A 17,089-nucleotide genomic window follows, 5' to 3' on the forward strand; every position below is an offset into this window, starting at 1 on the left:
GCTTTGAGTTAATCAATTTCTACCGATAAGTCCGCATGTGTGCGCCCGTTAACAGTTCATGTAAGAGGCTAAAAACCCCGCGGACACACACACACACACACACACACACACACATATAAACCTGCACGATACACACACCGGTCGGTTCTAACGTTATTTCCCGGACTAGTTAACCCTTTAATATGATTTCATACCGGCGCGTAAAGGTATCATAACGGTAATGTCAGCGCGTAAAAGTGCCACAACCTCGGTGTTACAACACTTAGAGGAGTGTTGTTGTTGTTGTTGTTGTTATTATTATGTTTGTGGGGTGGGATTGAAGGAGTAAGAGGAGGGAGAGAGAGAGAGGAGGAGGAGGAGGAGGAGGATGAGGAGGAGGAGGGGGTCAAGAGAATGACAGGAAACTTACCTGAGAGTTGAGGAGCCGCCCGGGGTGCGTGCTGTGCGTGCTGTGCGGGAGGTTGTCGGTGAGGTTGTCGGTCAGCAGCGGGACGGAGCGGCAGTGGCGTCCAGGGCCGGCGCCGCCATGTTTCCTCTGGCTCAGAGGCTCCTCGGCTGTTTATCTTTTAGCAGTAGACCCCCCTCTTCCTCCTCCTCCTCCCTCCCTCCCTCCCTCCCTCACCACCACCACTCATCTCATTACCACACTGCTGTCTCTCTCCTCTCTCTCTCTCTCTCTCTCCACACTCAAACACACTCTTTAACTAATGCATAATAATAAAATATAAACTAATGTGTAATACTTTTAAATTAATATGATTTTGATTATTTAATCCAATTATTTCTCTGTATTTTAGATTTATTTCCCCCCTTTTTGAGTAATGTTGTGTGGCTGTCTTGGATTGTCGATCTTTGTTTAATTAAATAAATAGTAATACATTTGACACTGAATTACTATAAAGATGCATTATTATGTGTGATTTGGTAGCGATGAGCGAGTACAACATTATCTGTTATCTGTTTAACCAACTAAATTATCTTTATTTGTATCTGCACTTGGAATGGGCGGGACTTAACCCCAAAAGTGGGTGGTGCTTAGCTCCAAAATGGGCGTGGCTAACCAGAGATAGCTAAATGAACGTTGTCCAGTGTGTAACATTTAGGAGGATCTATAGGCAGAAATGGAGTATAATTATAAAAAATAACGCATTACACTGGTCCTCGAAGCCTGATATTGATATGGGTTGATCAGAAGTTGCTATATTTAATAATTATACGTAAGAAAAATACTTGATTTAGCTTCAGAGCAACGTGTTTGATCACAAGAGAATGATTAACGATTAAGTTTTCTTTATAAAAGTTGCTATACAAGTATTAACTAGTATGGATATTTAATAAGCAGATGAAAGGTGTGTGTAATAAGTCTTATAATCTTACAAAAACTAAAATATGAACTTAATATTCCTATGAAGACTTGTTAAAAGAATGTTAAAAGTGACCATATTGTACTTTTTAGTGTTTTTATGTCAGCACTATTTCACTTCTGTGTAATTTTCTGTGATCTTAATGTGACTTTAAAGGGATTTTAAGGAACTTTTTAGTGTGGTCCTAAGAAATTGTTGTAATATTCCTGTAAGGATTTAATGTTGCCCTGCAAGTTACTGTCTATATTATATTATCTTTTTGAAAGGAAATAGTATTTCTAATATATTTTTCTCTCAGTATATCAAGAGAAATACTGTCAATTACCAGATTCCTGGCCATATGTTAAAAGACAATATCAAATAACTCTTGATTTATAGGGTCTGAGCAAATCACTGGTGAATAATAACCTTATTACGATGTTTGGTGTATGTCATTGTTGTGACTCATCTCATATTCAACCACCAACACTCTCATATGACTGTAAGCTTCAGATATTCTAATCTGTGTTTATTCCATTTATCTCTGTAGTCTCACAGCACCACCAAACACTCGGGTTGAGTTCAGCAGAGTTTGCTTTAGACATGTGGGACTGTAGCCTAACTTCCAATGAGCAGCATGATTTCATCCACTGACGTTCTTTATTATAAGTGCCACAAAAGAGGCGTTTAGGTCGAAAAAGTCAGATACGTAAGAAAAAGCTCTTCCCACATCTTTGAAAAAAAGTCCCTCAACAGTCAAAATGCATCAGAGCTGTTAGTCAAAATGAAAACAGATAACTGAAGGGCGACCACGGGTCAAGTTCACGCTAAAGATCTGATTATTAGTCACTGGAATATTGGATCATCATAATAATTTAATGTAGAGTAAATTCAGTTGTTTGAAGTTGTTTTGAAGTGGTAAACTTCAGTTTTCATTAGTTTTATATGCACTTTACAATATGTTTTCCCTCTGTATGATTTAATAATTAGAAAAAATAAAATAACTCATGAGCAGAAACACACAACAGCACTTCAAAGTAGAATAATCTAATATTGTTTAACAATCCTTCCCAACACACGTTCACATTCTTTACATTTATTAAGTTTTAACAAATTCAAAATATTCTAAACATTTGTATACATTACTGTATTAGTGTAAATTATAATTTAGTGAGTAAATACTGCCACCTAGTGACTGACTGAAAATGTGTGCAGCATTGAAAAGACAAAAAGAGATTAAATAAAAGCTCTAATAAGGTGACAGCACTCCAAATGGTTGTCTGGATAGAAATATACACCTCATTGTGTAAAAGCATCCATCACCAGTCTCTGAGAACACACTTAACTGGAATATTTATTTTAAATTTCTTTACTAAGTGCCTCCATCCCAGATATTAACCAGGTAAACACAATTAAAGTCCAGGAAAATCCTGCTCAGTGCGCAGGTGAAAACCTTTCCTGAGATAAAGTGAACACACACCAGTGATGGGGAGGCGCCAACCACTTAACAAACAATAGTTCATTAACAGAACAAATGTTTTGTCATTCACCCTCAAGACTTCACACATAAGCAAACTCAGCGATATACAGTACAGTGTATGTTGTATATTACTATACTGCTGTATATCCTACATATGCACATGCTTGAAATCCTACGGTAGACTGCTTTGACAAAACATAAGGTCTATAAATTGAGTTTGGTGGACTACGTGTACTGTACTGTAAGCAGCTCCCACATCTTAATATCTGTCTTATATGAAGGTAAATTGTTCTTCTTGAGTTGAAAGGATGATTTACATCAGTTGACAAAGTCCTGCAAGAGGAAAAAGACAAGATTGTGGACCAAACTCCATTAATAAAATGGTTATTTCACTAATTAAATAGCTGGCTTCAACAAATCAGAAGAAAAGGAAGAGAAGCAATTTAATTCAGGCAGATGGGGGCACTGTGGCACATTGATCACGTCGTATGATGGGGCTGATTCTGGCACAGGCAAAGTTCAGCTGACCTTCAGACAAATACGACAAACAAGGGCTGCAGCACAGGCCGGCTGAGCACGGTTGTTGGTCAGGAAACATCCAAGGCAACAAGTGTGATTGTCCATTAACGTGTGTCAATCAGCAGATGTGTGGCGTTCAACCACAAACATTATGATCACTTTCTTTTGAAAAATCATCGACCACATGGATTTTCATCATCCTGCGGGCAGTTCGAGTGAAGTTCTTCTCTGCGGACATCACAGGTTACTCTTCCATTTGACGTTCTGTGAAGATTCGTTGGCTGAGGAAACAACAAAAGTTTACATTTATATTGTAGGTCAATCATATTGTAACAGTCAGCGAGTGCAAAGCCTCATTTTCTGCACAGATCTGTCTAGTTTGGTTACTGATGCTCCCAGTAAAATTCTCCCAGTATGTTTAATGCAGTGGCAGTGAGAGACAACGTACCCACGCTGATCTTGCCTTCTTTCTCCAGTTTCTTTAAGTGATGGACCAGGTTCACGTTGGCTGCTTGGTGCAGGTATTCAGGGGTGTCCTGCAAGAGAAGCCGTAAGAAGCATCAGTCATTTCTCTCCGAACAAAAACAAGCAAAACATTTGAGCATAAACGGCGTGCAGGATGCATATTTTGCATAGACGTATCCTAGCTTTAGTTTCATAATTTAGTGTTTACTAGAGGAGTTTGAAAGCATCTCCATCTGGTGAGGATGACACTGAACAAGCCCGACTATATTTTACAACCATCCAAATTTGGTTACGGAGTACTACGCGGCTAATCTTAGCAGTCCGCCTTCACTACATCCGGCAAAAAGCATCAAAGTAACAGCCGGTTTTGTCCTGACCTTGTAGACGATCTTTACGAGCTCCATTGAGGAGAAAGGCCTTCCTGCTCCATCCTGAACGGCTGCCAGGATCTGCTGCTCTCTTTGGTCTCGATGGCTGATGTAATGTCTGATCTTAGAGCCAGCATCCTGAACCACGGGTCCGTGACCTGCACAGAGAGAAGCAGCAGTTTTTCAACAAACATCTGAACAACTTTAGAGAGGTGGATGCTTGCGTTGTTTATCAGAGGCAGGGACATGATTTGCGGTTGCATCTAATCTTGATTTATTTATTAGATTCGATCGTATAAAATAAAATGACTGCAGAAGCTTCTAGTTTTGGTTTGACTGGAACGATTGACAAGATGTGCGGCTTCCCGTACAACCAGAGAGCAACAGCTGTGGGTTGAACGTTTTATTTTAAGAAGAAAAGTGTCATATAAATATTAGTCAAAGCTAATCAACATAAAATTAATTGACAATAACTTCTATTAATTGACAAACAGATTTAGGTCATTTATCAAATATTCAAATATGAAGATTTGCTTGTTTTCTTAGTTTGATATTACTGTAATTTTTAAGCAAGGCATGATGGGCATTTTTCTCAATTTTCTTACATTTTATGGAACTAAATAAAATAAAAAAAGGTTAATAATAATGTGAGTGCACTCAGTAGAGATGGTGTGGCACATACTGCCGGATACAAGCAGTGAACATTTGCAAAGTTTTGCATAACGTTTTTTTTTTTTTTTTTGCATAGTATACACTACCAGCCACTGAATGCGTAATGTGTGCACGGAAGTAGGAACATGTCTTTATGTAGCTCAATACACTCCAGATAACTATCTTGACACATTATTTACTCTCAGACAGTCGCTTCCCTGTTGCAGTAGATTTCTAAATTCCTACAACACAGACAGATCTCTCCGTTCTCATTTGTAAATTGGTGATACGCCATCTTGCAACGCTCTTTGTTGCATGGTTCAGCACCTAATAACACAACCTGTGACTGGAGAGGAGACACGTCTGTTGTCTATTGCATCCTGAATAACAGTGACTGGATTCTAACAAAAAACTGGAAGAATTCATATTAAAGGGATGGAAAATAAACCAGTTTTCCAGTGTGTGCTCACTCACCAGGGTAGATGAGGTCGGCCTCAGAGTCCAGCAGTATCTTCAGAGATTTCATGTAGTCGAAGAGGTCCTCGAACACGGCCGTGCCTTCGCCCAGGATGCAGTCGCCAGAGAAGAGCGCCTGGTCCTCCTCCAGCAGCAAGGCCATGTGGTCGTCAGTGTGGCCTGGGGTGAACAGCACTCTGGGAAATATAAAACATGGCTCGCTGCTCAAATAACTGTAACACTTATTCTCTCAAAACATCTTCAACGTATTACAACTGTTTAATTATGTGAATTTTATTCTTTAACTGTGTTTCCCGAGTGCATATCCTTTACGTTGCTTGTTGTTTTTATTTCTTGTACATCTTGTGAAAGTCCTGCCGGGTTCAAATGTAATTCAACTTGTATAAACAGTGAACTCACTTGAGTGTGGCCCCCTCCGTCTGGACAACATCTCCGTCTTTCAGGTAAGTAAAGCTTTTGTTTCCAGCTGTCTCTCTGACTTGGCTGGAGCGAGGAAGTTTGCTGACTCGGACCTCAGAACCTGCAGGAGGGAGAGCAGACTTTGAATGTTGAATTTTTGATTGTTATAAAAAAGAAACCGGCCTTTAAAGTTTCTATTTCAGATAATACCGTAGTGGCCCCACAGTATTGAACCTGTTCCACGCATACTGTCCTCACCGGTGATGTCCCTGCAGATGTCTTCCACGCCGCCCGTGTGGTCGTGATGCCAGTGTGTGACGATGATCTCCTGGATGCTGGTGTTGAACTGGCTCAGCGCCTGTTTCAGACTGCTGATGTATTCAGGTACACCCGGTTCTCCGGTGTCTATCAGCACTCGCCTGGAACATAATCACACTTTAAATACAGGACACACACTGTAGGCTTTAAAAGTCATCATCTGTATATTCATATACACCAAATCTGCTGTAGAGTTTGTGGTTTGTTGCTTTTGTTTTCCTTCTTTGTTATAACAACCGTGAAATACTCAAAAAGGAGGAAGGAAGCATTTCTTCAGTGTTGACACATTGGCCAGTGTTTGTTAAGTAGTTTGTCACACATACTCTGTTGAATAAGGTGTTTTTGTGTTGGCTGTGTGTATTTCTGTACTGTGTAGGCATACTGAGTTTATTTTTGCAACTAAGTTATGTATATATCACTTTATGACAAAATAAATCAAACTTTTACTCATGTATAACTTCCAGAGTGCCAATGCATTTTTTTTTATACCTGGTCTAATATTTTTCTATGCCGAATTAAGCAAAGGGTCCTGGTAACCTAATATACATTTGCAGTCTTGGTCTGTATGTGAAGTATTTTTTCCTGCAACCAAGAAAAAATTAAATTTAGAAAAAATTGAATGGAATTTGGCGTGACGTCCTTTTCCACGAGCTAAAAAGGGGCTTACTGAGGTTTTAACTTTCACTTTATTGCCCAATATAGTCGTTTTAAAATGGAAACTGTCAGTAAGATTCCCTTTTGCGCAGTTAAACACTAACGTTAGTGTAATGTCACCTTTCCCCAGTGCCGACCAGGTAAGTGTTGGTTCCCTGCAGGGTCATCGGTCCCGGGTTACAGCCCAAAACCCGAACCACCCTGGCAGACAGCTGCTCTATCCGGGGAATAATTGCACTCATAGCTGGAGGAGATGTAGAGCTAGCTACAGAGTAAAAGGACAAAACACAGCGAGGTTAAAGTCCAAGAAGAAACCTTCGTCCCACTGGATCAGTAACGGAAACTGCATGTGAACAGTGTTTACTTCCGGCATGTCCTAACGGAACCTTCAAAATAAAAGTCTCGTTTTAACAACAGCAGCAGTAGTAGTGGTTTTATTTTGTTTCAGTTAACAGTGTTTTCATACTGGTGCCTCTTCTATACTTTATATATATGGAAATCAGATCAGACTGGGTTACTTTAAAAATGTAATCAATACAATTACTAATTACCTGTTAGAAATATGGTTTATAACCTAATCTAAGTGTCACAACATTAAAGTAACGTATTCTTGATAACACCTGTGTTTACCCCACTATTTCATATCAAAATGACTGCTGTGAAAAAGGTCTATTGTGTTCTTTATTTATTCTTAAACTGGATCCCCATTAGCTTCCACAAAGTGGTCAGGACCTTTAAGTCTAATTATCCTTTCTGCATGTTCTAAATGACAGATGACACACCCTATGTTCATTCCCTTTGTGGAATGAAGTAAAGCCTAAAAACTTCTCACACACAGCGAGCTCCACCCTGTAAAGATATTTATTGGTTCCCTGCCCTTCATAGATCTGCAGGTTATAAGAAAGGGTGTGAACAACATTGTGTGAAATGTGTGCGCTGTAAGTGAAACAATAAGACAGTCGCTGTCGCTGAGAGGTGAAATGGCGCAGCAAGGAAATCAACTGGACCGAGCAAATTTCTGCTGTTCGATCTGTCTGGATCTACTGAAGGATCCGGTTACTATTCCCTGTGGACACAGCTACTGCATGAACTGTATTAAAAGCTTCTGGGATGAAGACAAGGAGAAGGAAATCCACAGCTGCCCTCAGTGTAGGCAGACCTTCACACCGAGACCTGTCCTGGTGAAAAACACCATGTTAGCAGTTTTAGTGGAGGAACTGAAGAAGACTGGACTCCAAGCTGCTCCTGCTGATCACTGCTATGCTGGACCTGAAGATGTGGCCTGTGATGTCTGCACTGGGAGAAAACTGAAAGCCTTCAAGTCCTGTCTGGTCTGTTTGGCCTCTTACTGTGAGAAACACCTCCAGCCTCATTATGATGCAGCTCCATTAAAGAAACACAAGCTGGTGGACCCCTCCAAGAAGCTCCAGGAGAACATCTGCTCTCGTCATAATGAGGTGATGAAGATGTTCTGCCGTACTGATCAGCAGTGTATCTGTTATCTCTGCTCTGTGGATGAACATAAAGGCCACGACACAGTCTCAGCTGCAGCAGAAAGGACTGAGAGGCAGAGAGAGCTCGAGGTGAGTCGACAAAACATCCAGCAGAGAATCCAGGACAGAGAGAAAGATGTGAAGGAGCTTCAACAGCAGGTGGAGGCTATCAATCGCTCTGCTGATAAAGCAGTGGAGGACCGTGAGAAGATCTTCACTGAGCTGATCCGTCTCATCCAGAAAAGACGCTCTGATGTGAAGCAGCAGGTCAGATCCCAGAAGGAAACTGAAGTGAGTCGAGTCAAAGAGCTTCAGGAGAAGATGGAGCAGGAGATCACTGAGCTGAAGAGGAAAGACGCTGAGATGAAGAAGCTGTCACACACAGAGGACCACACCCAGTTTCTACACAACTACCCCTCACTGTCAGCACTCAGTGAATCTACATCCAGCATCAATATCCGTCCTCTGAGGTACTTTGAGGATGTGACAGCGGCTGTGTCAGAAGTCAGAGATAAACTACAGGACATCTTGAGAGAAAAATGGACAAACATCTCACTGACAGTGACTGAAGAGGATGTTTTAACCTTGAATCCACAACCAGAACCCAAGACCAGAGCTGAATTCTTAAAATATTCACATGAACTCACACTGGATCCAAACACAGCAAACACACAGCTGTTTTTATCTGAGGGGAACAGAAAAGCAACATTGAAGAGACAAAACCAGTCTTATCTTCACCCAGACAGATTCACTGATTGGATTCAGGTCCTGAATAGAGAGAGTCTGACTGGACGTTGTTACTGGGAGGTGGAGTGGAGTGAAGGAGGAGTTTGTGTGGCAGTCGCATACAAGAATATCACCAGAGCAGGGAGATCGAATGAATGTAGATTTGGATACAATGACAAATCTTGGGCATTATATTGTGGTGAAAACCATTATAACTTTTGGTACAACAATGTCAAAACTCCAGTCTCAGGTCCTCAGTCCTCCAGAGTTGGAGTGTATCTGGATCACAGTGCAGGTATTCTGTCCTTCTACAGCATCTCTGAAACCATGACTCTCCTCCACAGAGTCCAGACCACATTCACTCAGCCTCTCTATGCTGGACTTTGGTTTTATTACATTTATGACACTGCTGAGTTCTGTAAACTCAAATAGACAGAAGTAATTTAATGGGTTTTTTTCACATTTGTTGGTGAGGGTCGATCGAATATTCAGTACTTTATTGTCTTACAACTTACTTGTTAGGAATAGGGCTCAGTGTGCTCATAACAGGACAACATAACAAACAAGACATAGTAAGAAATCACATAGGACATAAACCCCATATAAAACATGATATAATATGTATCCGTTGATGAAACATATGAACAGTATAAAATAAGAATAGAATAAGATGTAAGACATCAACAGTTTAAAATCAGAATAGAATAAAGTGTCAGATGTTTTAAAGTACAGTAAAAGTTAGTGCATTGCTTTTGAGAAGTGCTGGTGCAGAATTGTGAGCCATTTAGTAATGAGTTGATTTTGCAGTGAGTGTTTTCGAGGAAACGGGATGTTTAAATTTTAATGGTCCTGAGGGGAGAGTCGAGTCGGTGGGCTTTTTTTTTTTTACTGCACAGAAATCTGTCAATAAAACAAACATGACATAACGTAGAGAGTAGTTGTATGAGTAGTGAGTGGACTGTATGGATGAATGAGGAATGTGTATGTTAGTGTTAGAGGCAGCCAACATTATTTGATAAAGTCTTCAACGTATTTTTGAAGAAAACAGGTTAAATTCTAAATACGTTTTTGACTTAAACGTTTGTTTAATCAAACTGTAATTCAGGAAAACAGAAGAACTTATTCTGAAAACTGGAGAGACATCTCCAAAGCCTCTTATTCTAAGAGTTTACTGCCTAAAAAGTAAAGTTTCCAGAGTTTTTAATGGAGAAATCAGCTTTATTGTAAACAACTGTTAAACACACAGTATCTCTCTCAAACAGCTCCTCTAACTGGAATGAATCCAAGCTTGATAACTCCTCCCTCTTCTTCCTGCTCTCAAACACAGCGAGCTTCACTCTGTCCACATATTTCCTTGTTCCCTCCCCTTTAGATCTACAGTTTGAAGGATGGGTGTAACCAACATGTGGAGACGTGGAAGAGCCGACAGGCCCCATTCGCTGCAGAAACACATGCTGTTTAGATCAGAGATCAAACTAGTTTCATTTATAAGGAAGTGAAACTCAGACAGTCCTTGTAACAGAGAGGTGAAATGGCGCAGCAAGGAGTTCAGCTGGACACAATTTCTTGTTCGATCTGTTTGGATCTACTGAAGGATCCGGTGACTATTCCCTGTGGACACAGCTACTGCATGAACTGTATTAAAAGCTTCTGGGATGGAGAAGATGAGAAGCAAATCCACAGCTGCCCTCAGTGTAGGCAGACCTTCACACCGAGACCTGTCCTGGTGAAAAGTACCATTTTAGCAGTTTTAGTGGAGGAACTGAAGAAGACTGGACTCCAAGCTGCTCCTGCTGATCTCTGCTATGCTGGACCTGAAGATGTGTCCTGTGATGTCTGCACTGGGAGAAAACTGAAAGCTGTCAAGTCCTGTCTGGTCTGTTTGGTTTCTTACTGTGAGAAACACCTCCAGGCTCATTATGAAGTGGCTCAGTTAAAGAAACACAAGCTGGTGGACCCCTCCAAGAGGCTCCAGGAGAACATCTGCTCTCGTCATGATGAGGTGATGAAGATGTTCTGCCGTACTGATCAGCAGTGTATCTGTTATCTCTGCTCTGTGGATGAACATAAAGGCCACGACACAGTCTCAGCTGCAGCAGAAAGGACTGAGAAGCAGAGAGAGCTCGAGGTGAGTCGACAAAACATCCAGCAGAGAATCCAGGACAGAGAGAAAGATGTGAAGGAGCTTCAACAGCAGGTGGAGGCTATCAATCGCTCTGCTGATAAAGCAGTGGAGGACAGTGAGAAGATCTTCATTGAGCTGATCAGTCTCATCCAGAAAAGAAGCTCTGATGTGAAGCAGCAGGTCAGATCCCAGCAGGAAACTGAAGTGAGTCGAGTCAAAGAGCTTCAGGAGAAGATGGAGCAGGAGATCACTGAGCTGAAGAGGAAGGACGCTGAGATGAAGAAGCTGTCACACACAGAGGACCACAACCAGTTTCTACACAACTACCCCTCACTGACAGCACTCAGTGAATCTACATCCAGCATCAATATCCATCCTCTGAAGTACTTTGAGGATGTGACAGCGGATGTTTCAGAGCTCAGAGATAAACTACAGGACGTTCTGAGTGGGAAATTGACAAACGTCTCACTGACAGTGACTGAAGTGGATGTTTTACTGCCACAACCAGAGCCCAAGACCAGAGATGAATTCTTACAATATTATCATAAACTCACACTTGATCCAAATACAGCAAACATACAGCTGTTATTATCTGAGCAGAATAGAAGTGCAGCATCAGTGAAAGAAGCTCTGCTTTATTGCTATCACACAGACAGATTCTATTATAGGGCTCAAGTCCTGAGTAGACAGAGGCTGACTGGACGTTGTTACTGGGAGGTGGAGTGGAGAGGAGGAGCTTATGTAGCAGTCGCATACAGGAATATCACCAGAGGATGGTCCGAGGAAAGCAGATTTGGATTTAATGACAAGTCTTGGGCATTAAGATGTGAAAAAGCCAGGTATACTTTTTTGTACAACAATATCCAAACTCGTGTCTCAGGTCCTGAGTCCTCCAGAGTTGGAGTGTATCTGGATCACAGTGCAGGTATTCTGTCCTTCTACAGCATCTCTGAAACCATGACTCTCCTCCACAGAGTCCAGACCACATTCACTCAGCCTCTCTATGCTGGACTTTGGCCTTTTGGTGGAGGCAGTGCTGAGTTCCTTAAACTCAGATAAACAGAAGTCATGTCAGGATAAAACTCTGTGTTTAAGGTCTTATTACTTATTCTTATTATACTCATTTTATCTTCATGTTTTTGTTGTGGAAAGCTGATTGATCACCTGTCAATCAAACATTGTGGGCGGTACTTTGACATCTTCTCATTAGTTGTTCTGTAAATGTTTGAGTTTCTTTAGTTGGAGCTCCTTCCTGTGTCTGTTTAACCATGGAGGCTATCACTGCTCATGATTATATTTGACATTTCTCTCTATGAAAATATAAACTTCTGTTTGCTCTAACTGTTTGTTGAATATTTGTATTGATGTATTTGTTATTGTTTCTCTTCCACTTTGTGTTTCTTAACAGAGAAAGCACCAGACCTTCCTTTATTGTAGATATTTTGTTCTCAATAAGTATGAATGTGTAAATAAATCTACAATTACATTTACATTTATTTTGTTAAACAAACCTCATGTGCATTATGTTCTATGAGGTAATATAAAACTTTAATTACCACGATCATAATCAATAAGGAGATCATTTATTATTGTCTTTTACATTGCTGAGATTCTGATCAAACAAATTGATTGTGTGGATGAAGTGAATCTGTACAATAAGTAATTTAACGTTTACTTAATCAATAAACAAATATGAATAAAGTATTTTCTTCTTGTCTTCATTCCAGAGTCTCGTAGTCTTCATGTTTAGAGCTGAAGAACTTTCTTATCAGCTGTCCTCACTAAAACAGCTTTGTTACAGAGAAATTAGTTTTCAGACACCATCAATATTTGTCCTCTGCAGTAATTTAGGGATCTAACAATTGTACATGTATGATGTAATTCTCTAAAACCTCACAGGCCTCATTGAAGCAGCTACAAGGAACTTTAATTTTGGGTTGATTCTGGCGTCCCCTGTCGACAAAACCTTATCAAAGTAGCCAATCTTCTCATTCATGGTCTTGTTTCCTTAAGCAGGTGAAATTTAGACATTCACAGATTTGAGCACAGGGGCATTGTGATGGTGAAACAGGAAAGGGACAAAAACCTGTTGCCATAAAGTTGAAGGCATCATAAGTACACAAAACAAGGCCCGGGACCCCGACTGACACTGACTCTTAAACCCACCCTGTATCTATCCATTACGGTAATGCACACACAAATATCATTATATGTCACACTGCTAACTTGCAGATTCCCTGGTTGATATTTTGCACATTTCTGTACAGCTCTTTACTCATTTATTTAAGTATCCAGACATTTTGTACATCTTCTCTCTCTCTTTGTCTCTCTTTATACTTGTATGTACTGGCTCCTTTTATTTGATCTTTATTTATATTTTTCCACGCTTGATTCTAGTTCTTATGCACCAATGTACGAAGGCAAATTCCTCATGTGTGAAAACTTACTTGCTAATAAACCTGATTCTGATTCAAATGAGGACTTATTATTTACTTGAGATGAGATAAGATAAGATTTACATTTATTGATCCCCCGTAGAATAAATTAAAATCAGACACAGCAGCATAGGGGAATGTAGTGCAAAGAGTACAGAAGTGTAAAAGTACAATAAGAATATTACAAAATATAATAAGACTGGGCTTTTTTTTTTTTTTTTTTTTACTTCACAGAGATATGTCAATAAAACAAACCTAAGTAAAGAGTAGTTGTATGAGTAGTGAGTGGACTGTATGAATGAATGAGTAAGATAGTGTTGAAAGCAGCCAAAATTATTTGATAAAATCCTCAAAGTATTTTTGAAGAAAACAGGTTAAATTCTAAATATGTTTTTGACTAAAAGTTTGTTTAATCAAACTGTATTTAAGGAAAACAGAAGAACTAATTCTGAAAACTGGAGAGACATCTCCAAAGCCTCTTATTCTAAGAGTTTACTGCCTAAAAAGTAAAGTTTCCAGAGTTTTTAATGGAGAAATCAGCTTTATTGTAAACAACTGTTAAACACACAGTATCTCTCTCAAACAGCTCCTCTAACTGGAATGAATCCAAGCTTGATAACTCCTCCCTCTTCTTCCTGCTCTCAAACACAGCGAGCTTCACTCTGTCCACATATTTCCTTGTTCCCTCCCCTTTAGATCTACAGTTTGAAGGATGGGTGTAACCAACATGTGGAGACGTGGAAGAGCCGACAGGCCCCATTCGCTGCAGAAACACACGCTGTTTAGATCAGAGATCAAACTAGTTTAATTTATAAGGAAGTGAAACTCAGACAGTCGTTGTAACAGAGAGGTGAAATGGCGCAGAAAGGAGTTCAGCTGGACACAATTTCATGTTCGATCTGTCTGGATCTACTGAAGGATCCGGTGACTATTCCCTGTGGACACAGCTACTGCATGAACTGTATTAAAAGCTTCTGGGATGGAGAAGATGAGAAGCAAATCCACAGCTGTCCTCAGTGTAGGCAGACCTTCACACCGAGACCTGTCCTGGTGAAAAGTACCATTTTAGCAGTTTTAGTGGAGGAACTGAAGAAGACTGGACTCCAAGCTGCTCCTGCTGATCTCTGCTATGCTGGACCTGAAGATGTGTCCTGTGATGTCTGCACTGGGAGAAAACTGAAAGCCTTCAAGTCCTGTCTGGTCTGTTTGGCCTCTTATTGTGAGAAACACCTCCAGCCTCACTTTGATGCAGCTCCATTAAAGAAACACAAGCTGGTGGACCCCTCCAAGAAGCTCCAGGAGAACATCTGCTCTCGTCATGATGAGGTGATGAAGATGTTCTGCCGTACTGATCAGCAGTGTATCTGTTATCTCTGCTCTGTGGATGAACATAAAGGCCACGACACAGTCTCAGCTGCAGCAGAAAGGACTGAGAGGCAGAGAGAGCTCGAGGTGAGTCGACAAAACATCCAGCAGAGAATCCAGGACAGAGAGAAAGATGTGAAGGAGCTTCAACAGGAGGTGGAGGCTATCAATCGCTCTGCTGATAAAGCAGTGGAGTACAATGAGAAGATCTTGACTGAGCTGATCCGTTTCATCCAGAAAAGCCGCTCTGATTTAAGGCAGCAGGTCAGATCCCAGCAGGAAACTGAAGTGAGTCGAGTCAAAGAGCTTCAGGAGAAGATGGAGCAGGAGATCACTGAGCTGAAGAGGAAAGACGCTGAGATGAAGAAGCTGTCACACACAGAGGACCACAACCAGTTTCTACACAACTACCCCTCACTGTCAGCACTCAGTGAATCTACATCCGGCATCAATATCCGTCCTCTGAGGTACTTTGAGGATGTGACAGCGGCTGTTTCAGAGCTCAGAGATAAACTACAGGACGTTCTGAGAGAGAAATGGACAAACGTCTCACTGACAGTGACTGAAGTGGATGTTTTACTGCCACAACCAGAGCCCAAGACCAGAGCTGGATTTTTAAAATATTCATGTGAAATCACACTGGATCCAAACACAGCAAACACACATCTGTTATTATCTGAGGGGAACAGAAAAGCAACATTAATGAGACAACAACAGTCTTATTCTAGTCACCCAGACAGATTCACTTCATGTTGGCAGGTCCTGAGTAGAGAGAGTCTAACTGGACGTTGTTACTGGGAGGTGGAGTGGAGAGAGGGAGCAGTTGATGTAGCAGTCGTATACAAGACTATCAACAGAGCAGGGAGCCAAAAAGATTGTGTTTTCGGATACAATGACAAATCTTGGGCTTTAAGTTGTAGCAACAATGGTTATACGTTTTGGTACAACAATGTCCAAACTCCAGTCTCAGGTCCTCAGTCCTCCAGAGTTGGAGTGTATCTGGATCACAGTGCAGGTATTCTGTCCTTCTACAGCGTCTCTGAAACCATGACTCTCCTCCACAGAGTCCAGACCACATTCACTCAGCCTCTCTATGCTGGACTTTGGTTTCCTTATATTGGATCCACTGCAGAGATCTGTAAACTGAAGTAGACAGAAGTCATTACAGGGATTAAATTCTGTGTTTTAGTACTTGTTTCTGTTGCTGAGAGCTGATTGATCACCTGTCAATCAAACATTGTGGGCGGTACTTTGACATCTTCTCATTAGTCGTTCTTTAAATGTTTGAGTTTCTTTAGTTGGAGCTCCTTCCTGTGTCTGTTTAACCATGGAGGCTATCACTGCTCATGGTGATATTTGACATTTCTCTGTATGAAAATATAAACTTCTGTTTGCTCTGAATGTTTGTTGAATATTTGTATTGATGTATTTGTTGTTGTTTCTCTTCCACTTTGTGTTTCTTAACAGAGGAAGCACCAGACCTTCCTTTATTGTAGATATTCTGTTCTCAATAAGTATGAATGTGTAAATAAATCTACAATGAATTTTGAATTTTTATTATTATTGTGTCATGCATTAGCATGCCCAGCCCACAAGGGCTTACAAGACACCATTATAAAACATAGACAGACCAAAAACCAAAAGTAGATGCTAAACAATACTAACATTAACGATATAAATTATCCTGATGTTTCATCCAGGCTTTAGTAACAAAAGAGGCTAACTTATAAACATTAAAGGTAAACAAACATTCCATCCTAACATCATCATTACTCCAAAATATTTCATGAGATTCATTCTCCACTTCTTGTAAATCACATAGTTCACAAAGTTCTTCTGGGATATTTTTAAATCTGCCGACCTCAAGTGCCAGGGGAAGGATTCCCATCTCTAATTGGGCAATCAAGGATCTCTGATTTCTTGGTAAATTTGTTTTAACATATAATTCTGTTTCATAATTATGCTTGATTTGAACATATGTCCGTAATTTCGGTTTTATCATTATATCATTTAACCATTTTTCATTGAACCCGACAAGTAACTTTTTTCTAATTTTGTTTATGTTGCAAGATAAATTATTTCTATAGATGTACTGAAAATCGGCTTCTTCAAAGACAGCATGAATCTCTGCGGCCCATGGAGAGTTCTGGACTTTACTTTCTTATTGATCCTGTCATCTGACATATTAATAAAACGATTCCACAGTCTAATCATGTCATACTTTCTCCTTATTGTACCAGGAATCCAGCCCATGTCACTCTGAGCAGCCAA

General features: G+C 40.4%; 3 protein-coding genes across 12 annotated transcripts in view; 1 reads left to right on the plus strand and 2 right to left on the minus strand.

Moving 5' to 3' along the window:
* Positions 1-564, minus strand: part of LOC127362065 (nuclear receptor coactivator 2) — a 54,279-nt gene extending 53,715 nt beyond the window's left edge. For all 6 annotated transcript variants that reach the window (XM_051397347.1, XM_051397369.1, XM_051397398.1 and 3 more), the window contains exon 1: positions 410-564. The gene's annotated coding sequence lies outside the window, so the exon portion shown is untranslated. The remainder of the gene's footprint in view (positions 1-409) is intronic.
* Positions 565-2,423: 1,859 nt separating this feature from the next.
* lactb2 (lactamase, beta 2) lies at positions 2,424-7,030 on the minus strand. The gene is made up of 7 exons (XM_051407172.1): positions 6,795-7,030; positions 5,961-6,121; positions 5,703-5,823; positions 5,301-5,479; positions 4,185-4,333; positions 3,791-3,878; positions 2,424-3,623 (listed from the first exon to the last, which is right to left on the minus strand). Exons 1-7 carry the CDS (start codon positions 6,914-6,916, stop codon positions 3,580-3,582), a joined length of 864 nt encoding a protein of 287 aa, XP_051263132.1. The 5' UTR covers positions 6,917-7,030; the 3' UTR covers positions 2,424-3,579.
* A 591-nt stretch (positions 7,031-7,621) lies between these two features.
* LOC127355685 (E3 ubiquitin/ISG15 ligase TRIM25-like) lies at positions 7,622-16,369 on the plus strand. 5 transcript variants are annotated; one of them, XM_051386859.1, is made up of 3 exons: positions 7,622-7,943; positions 10,708-11,401; positions 15,286-16,369. In XM_051386859.1, the coding sequence occupies exons 1-3, from the start codon at positions 7,655-7,657 to the stop codon at positions 15,968-15,970; spliced, it is 1,668 nt and encodes a 555-aa protein (XP_051242819.1). In that variant the 5' UTR covers positions 7,622-7,654; the 3' UTR covers positions 15,971-16,369. The 5 variants fall into 5 exon arrangements, with proteins under 5 accessions (XP_051242819.1, XP_051242997.1, XP_051242909.1 ...); XM_051387037.1 differs by having other exon boundaries at positions 10,708-11,198; positions 15,083-16,369; XM_051387107.1 differs by having other exon boundaries at positions 7,627-7,943; positions 10,708-11,898; positions 15,789-16,369.
* The last annotated feature ends 720 nt before the right edge of the window (positions 16,370-17,089 follow it).

This window comes from Dicentrarchus labrax, unplaced genomic scaffold (assembly GCF_905237075.1).
Source record: "Dicentrarchus labrax unplaced genomic scaffold, dlabrax2021, whole genome shotgun sequence".
Taxonomy (NCBI): domain Eukaryota; kingdom Metazoa; phylum Chordata; class Actinopteri; family Moronidae; genus Dicentrarchus; species Dicentrarchus labrax.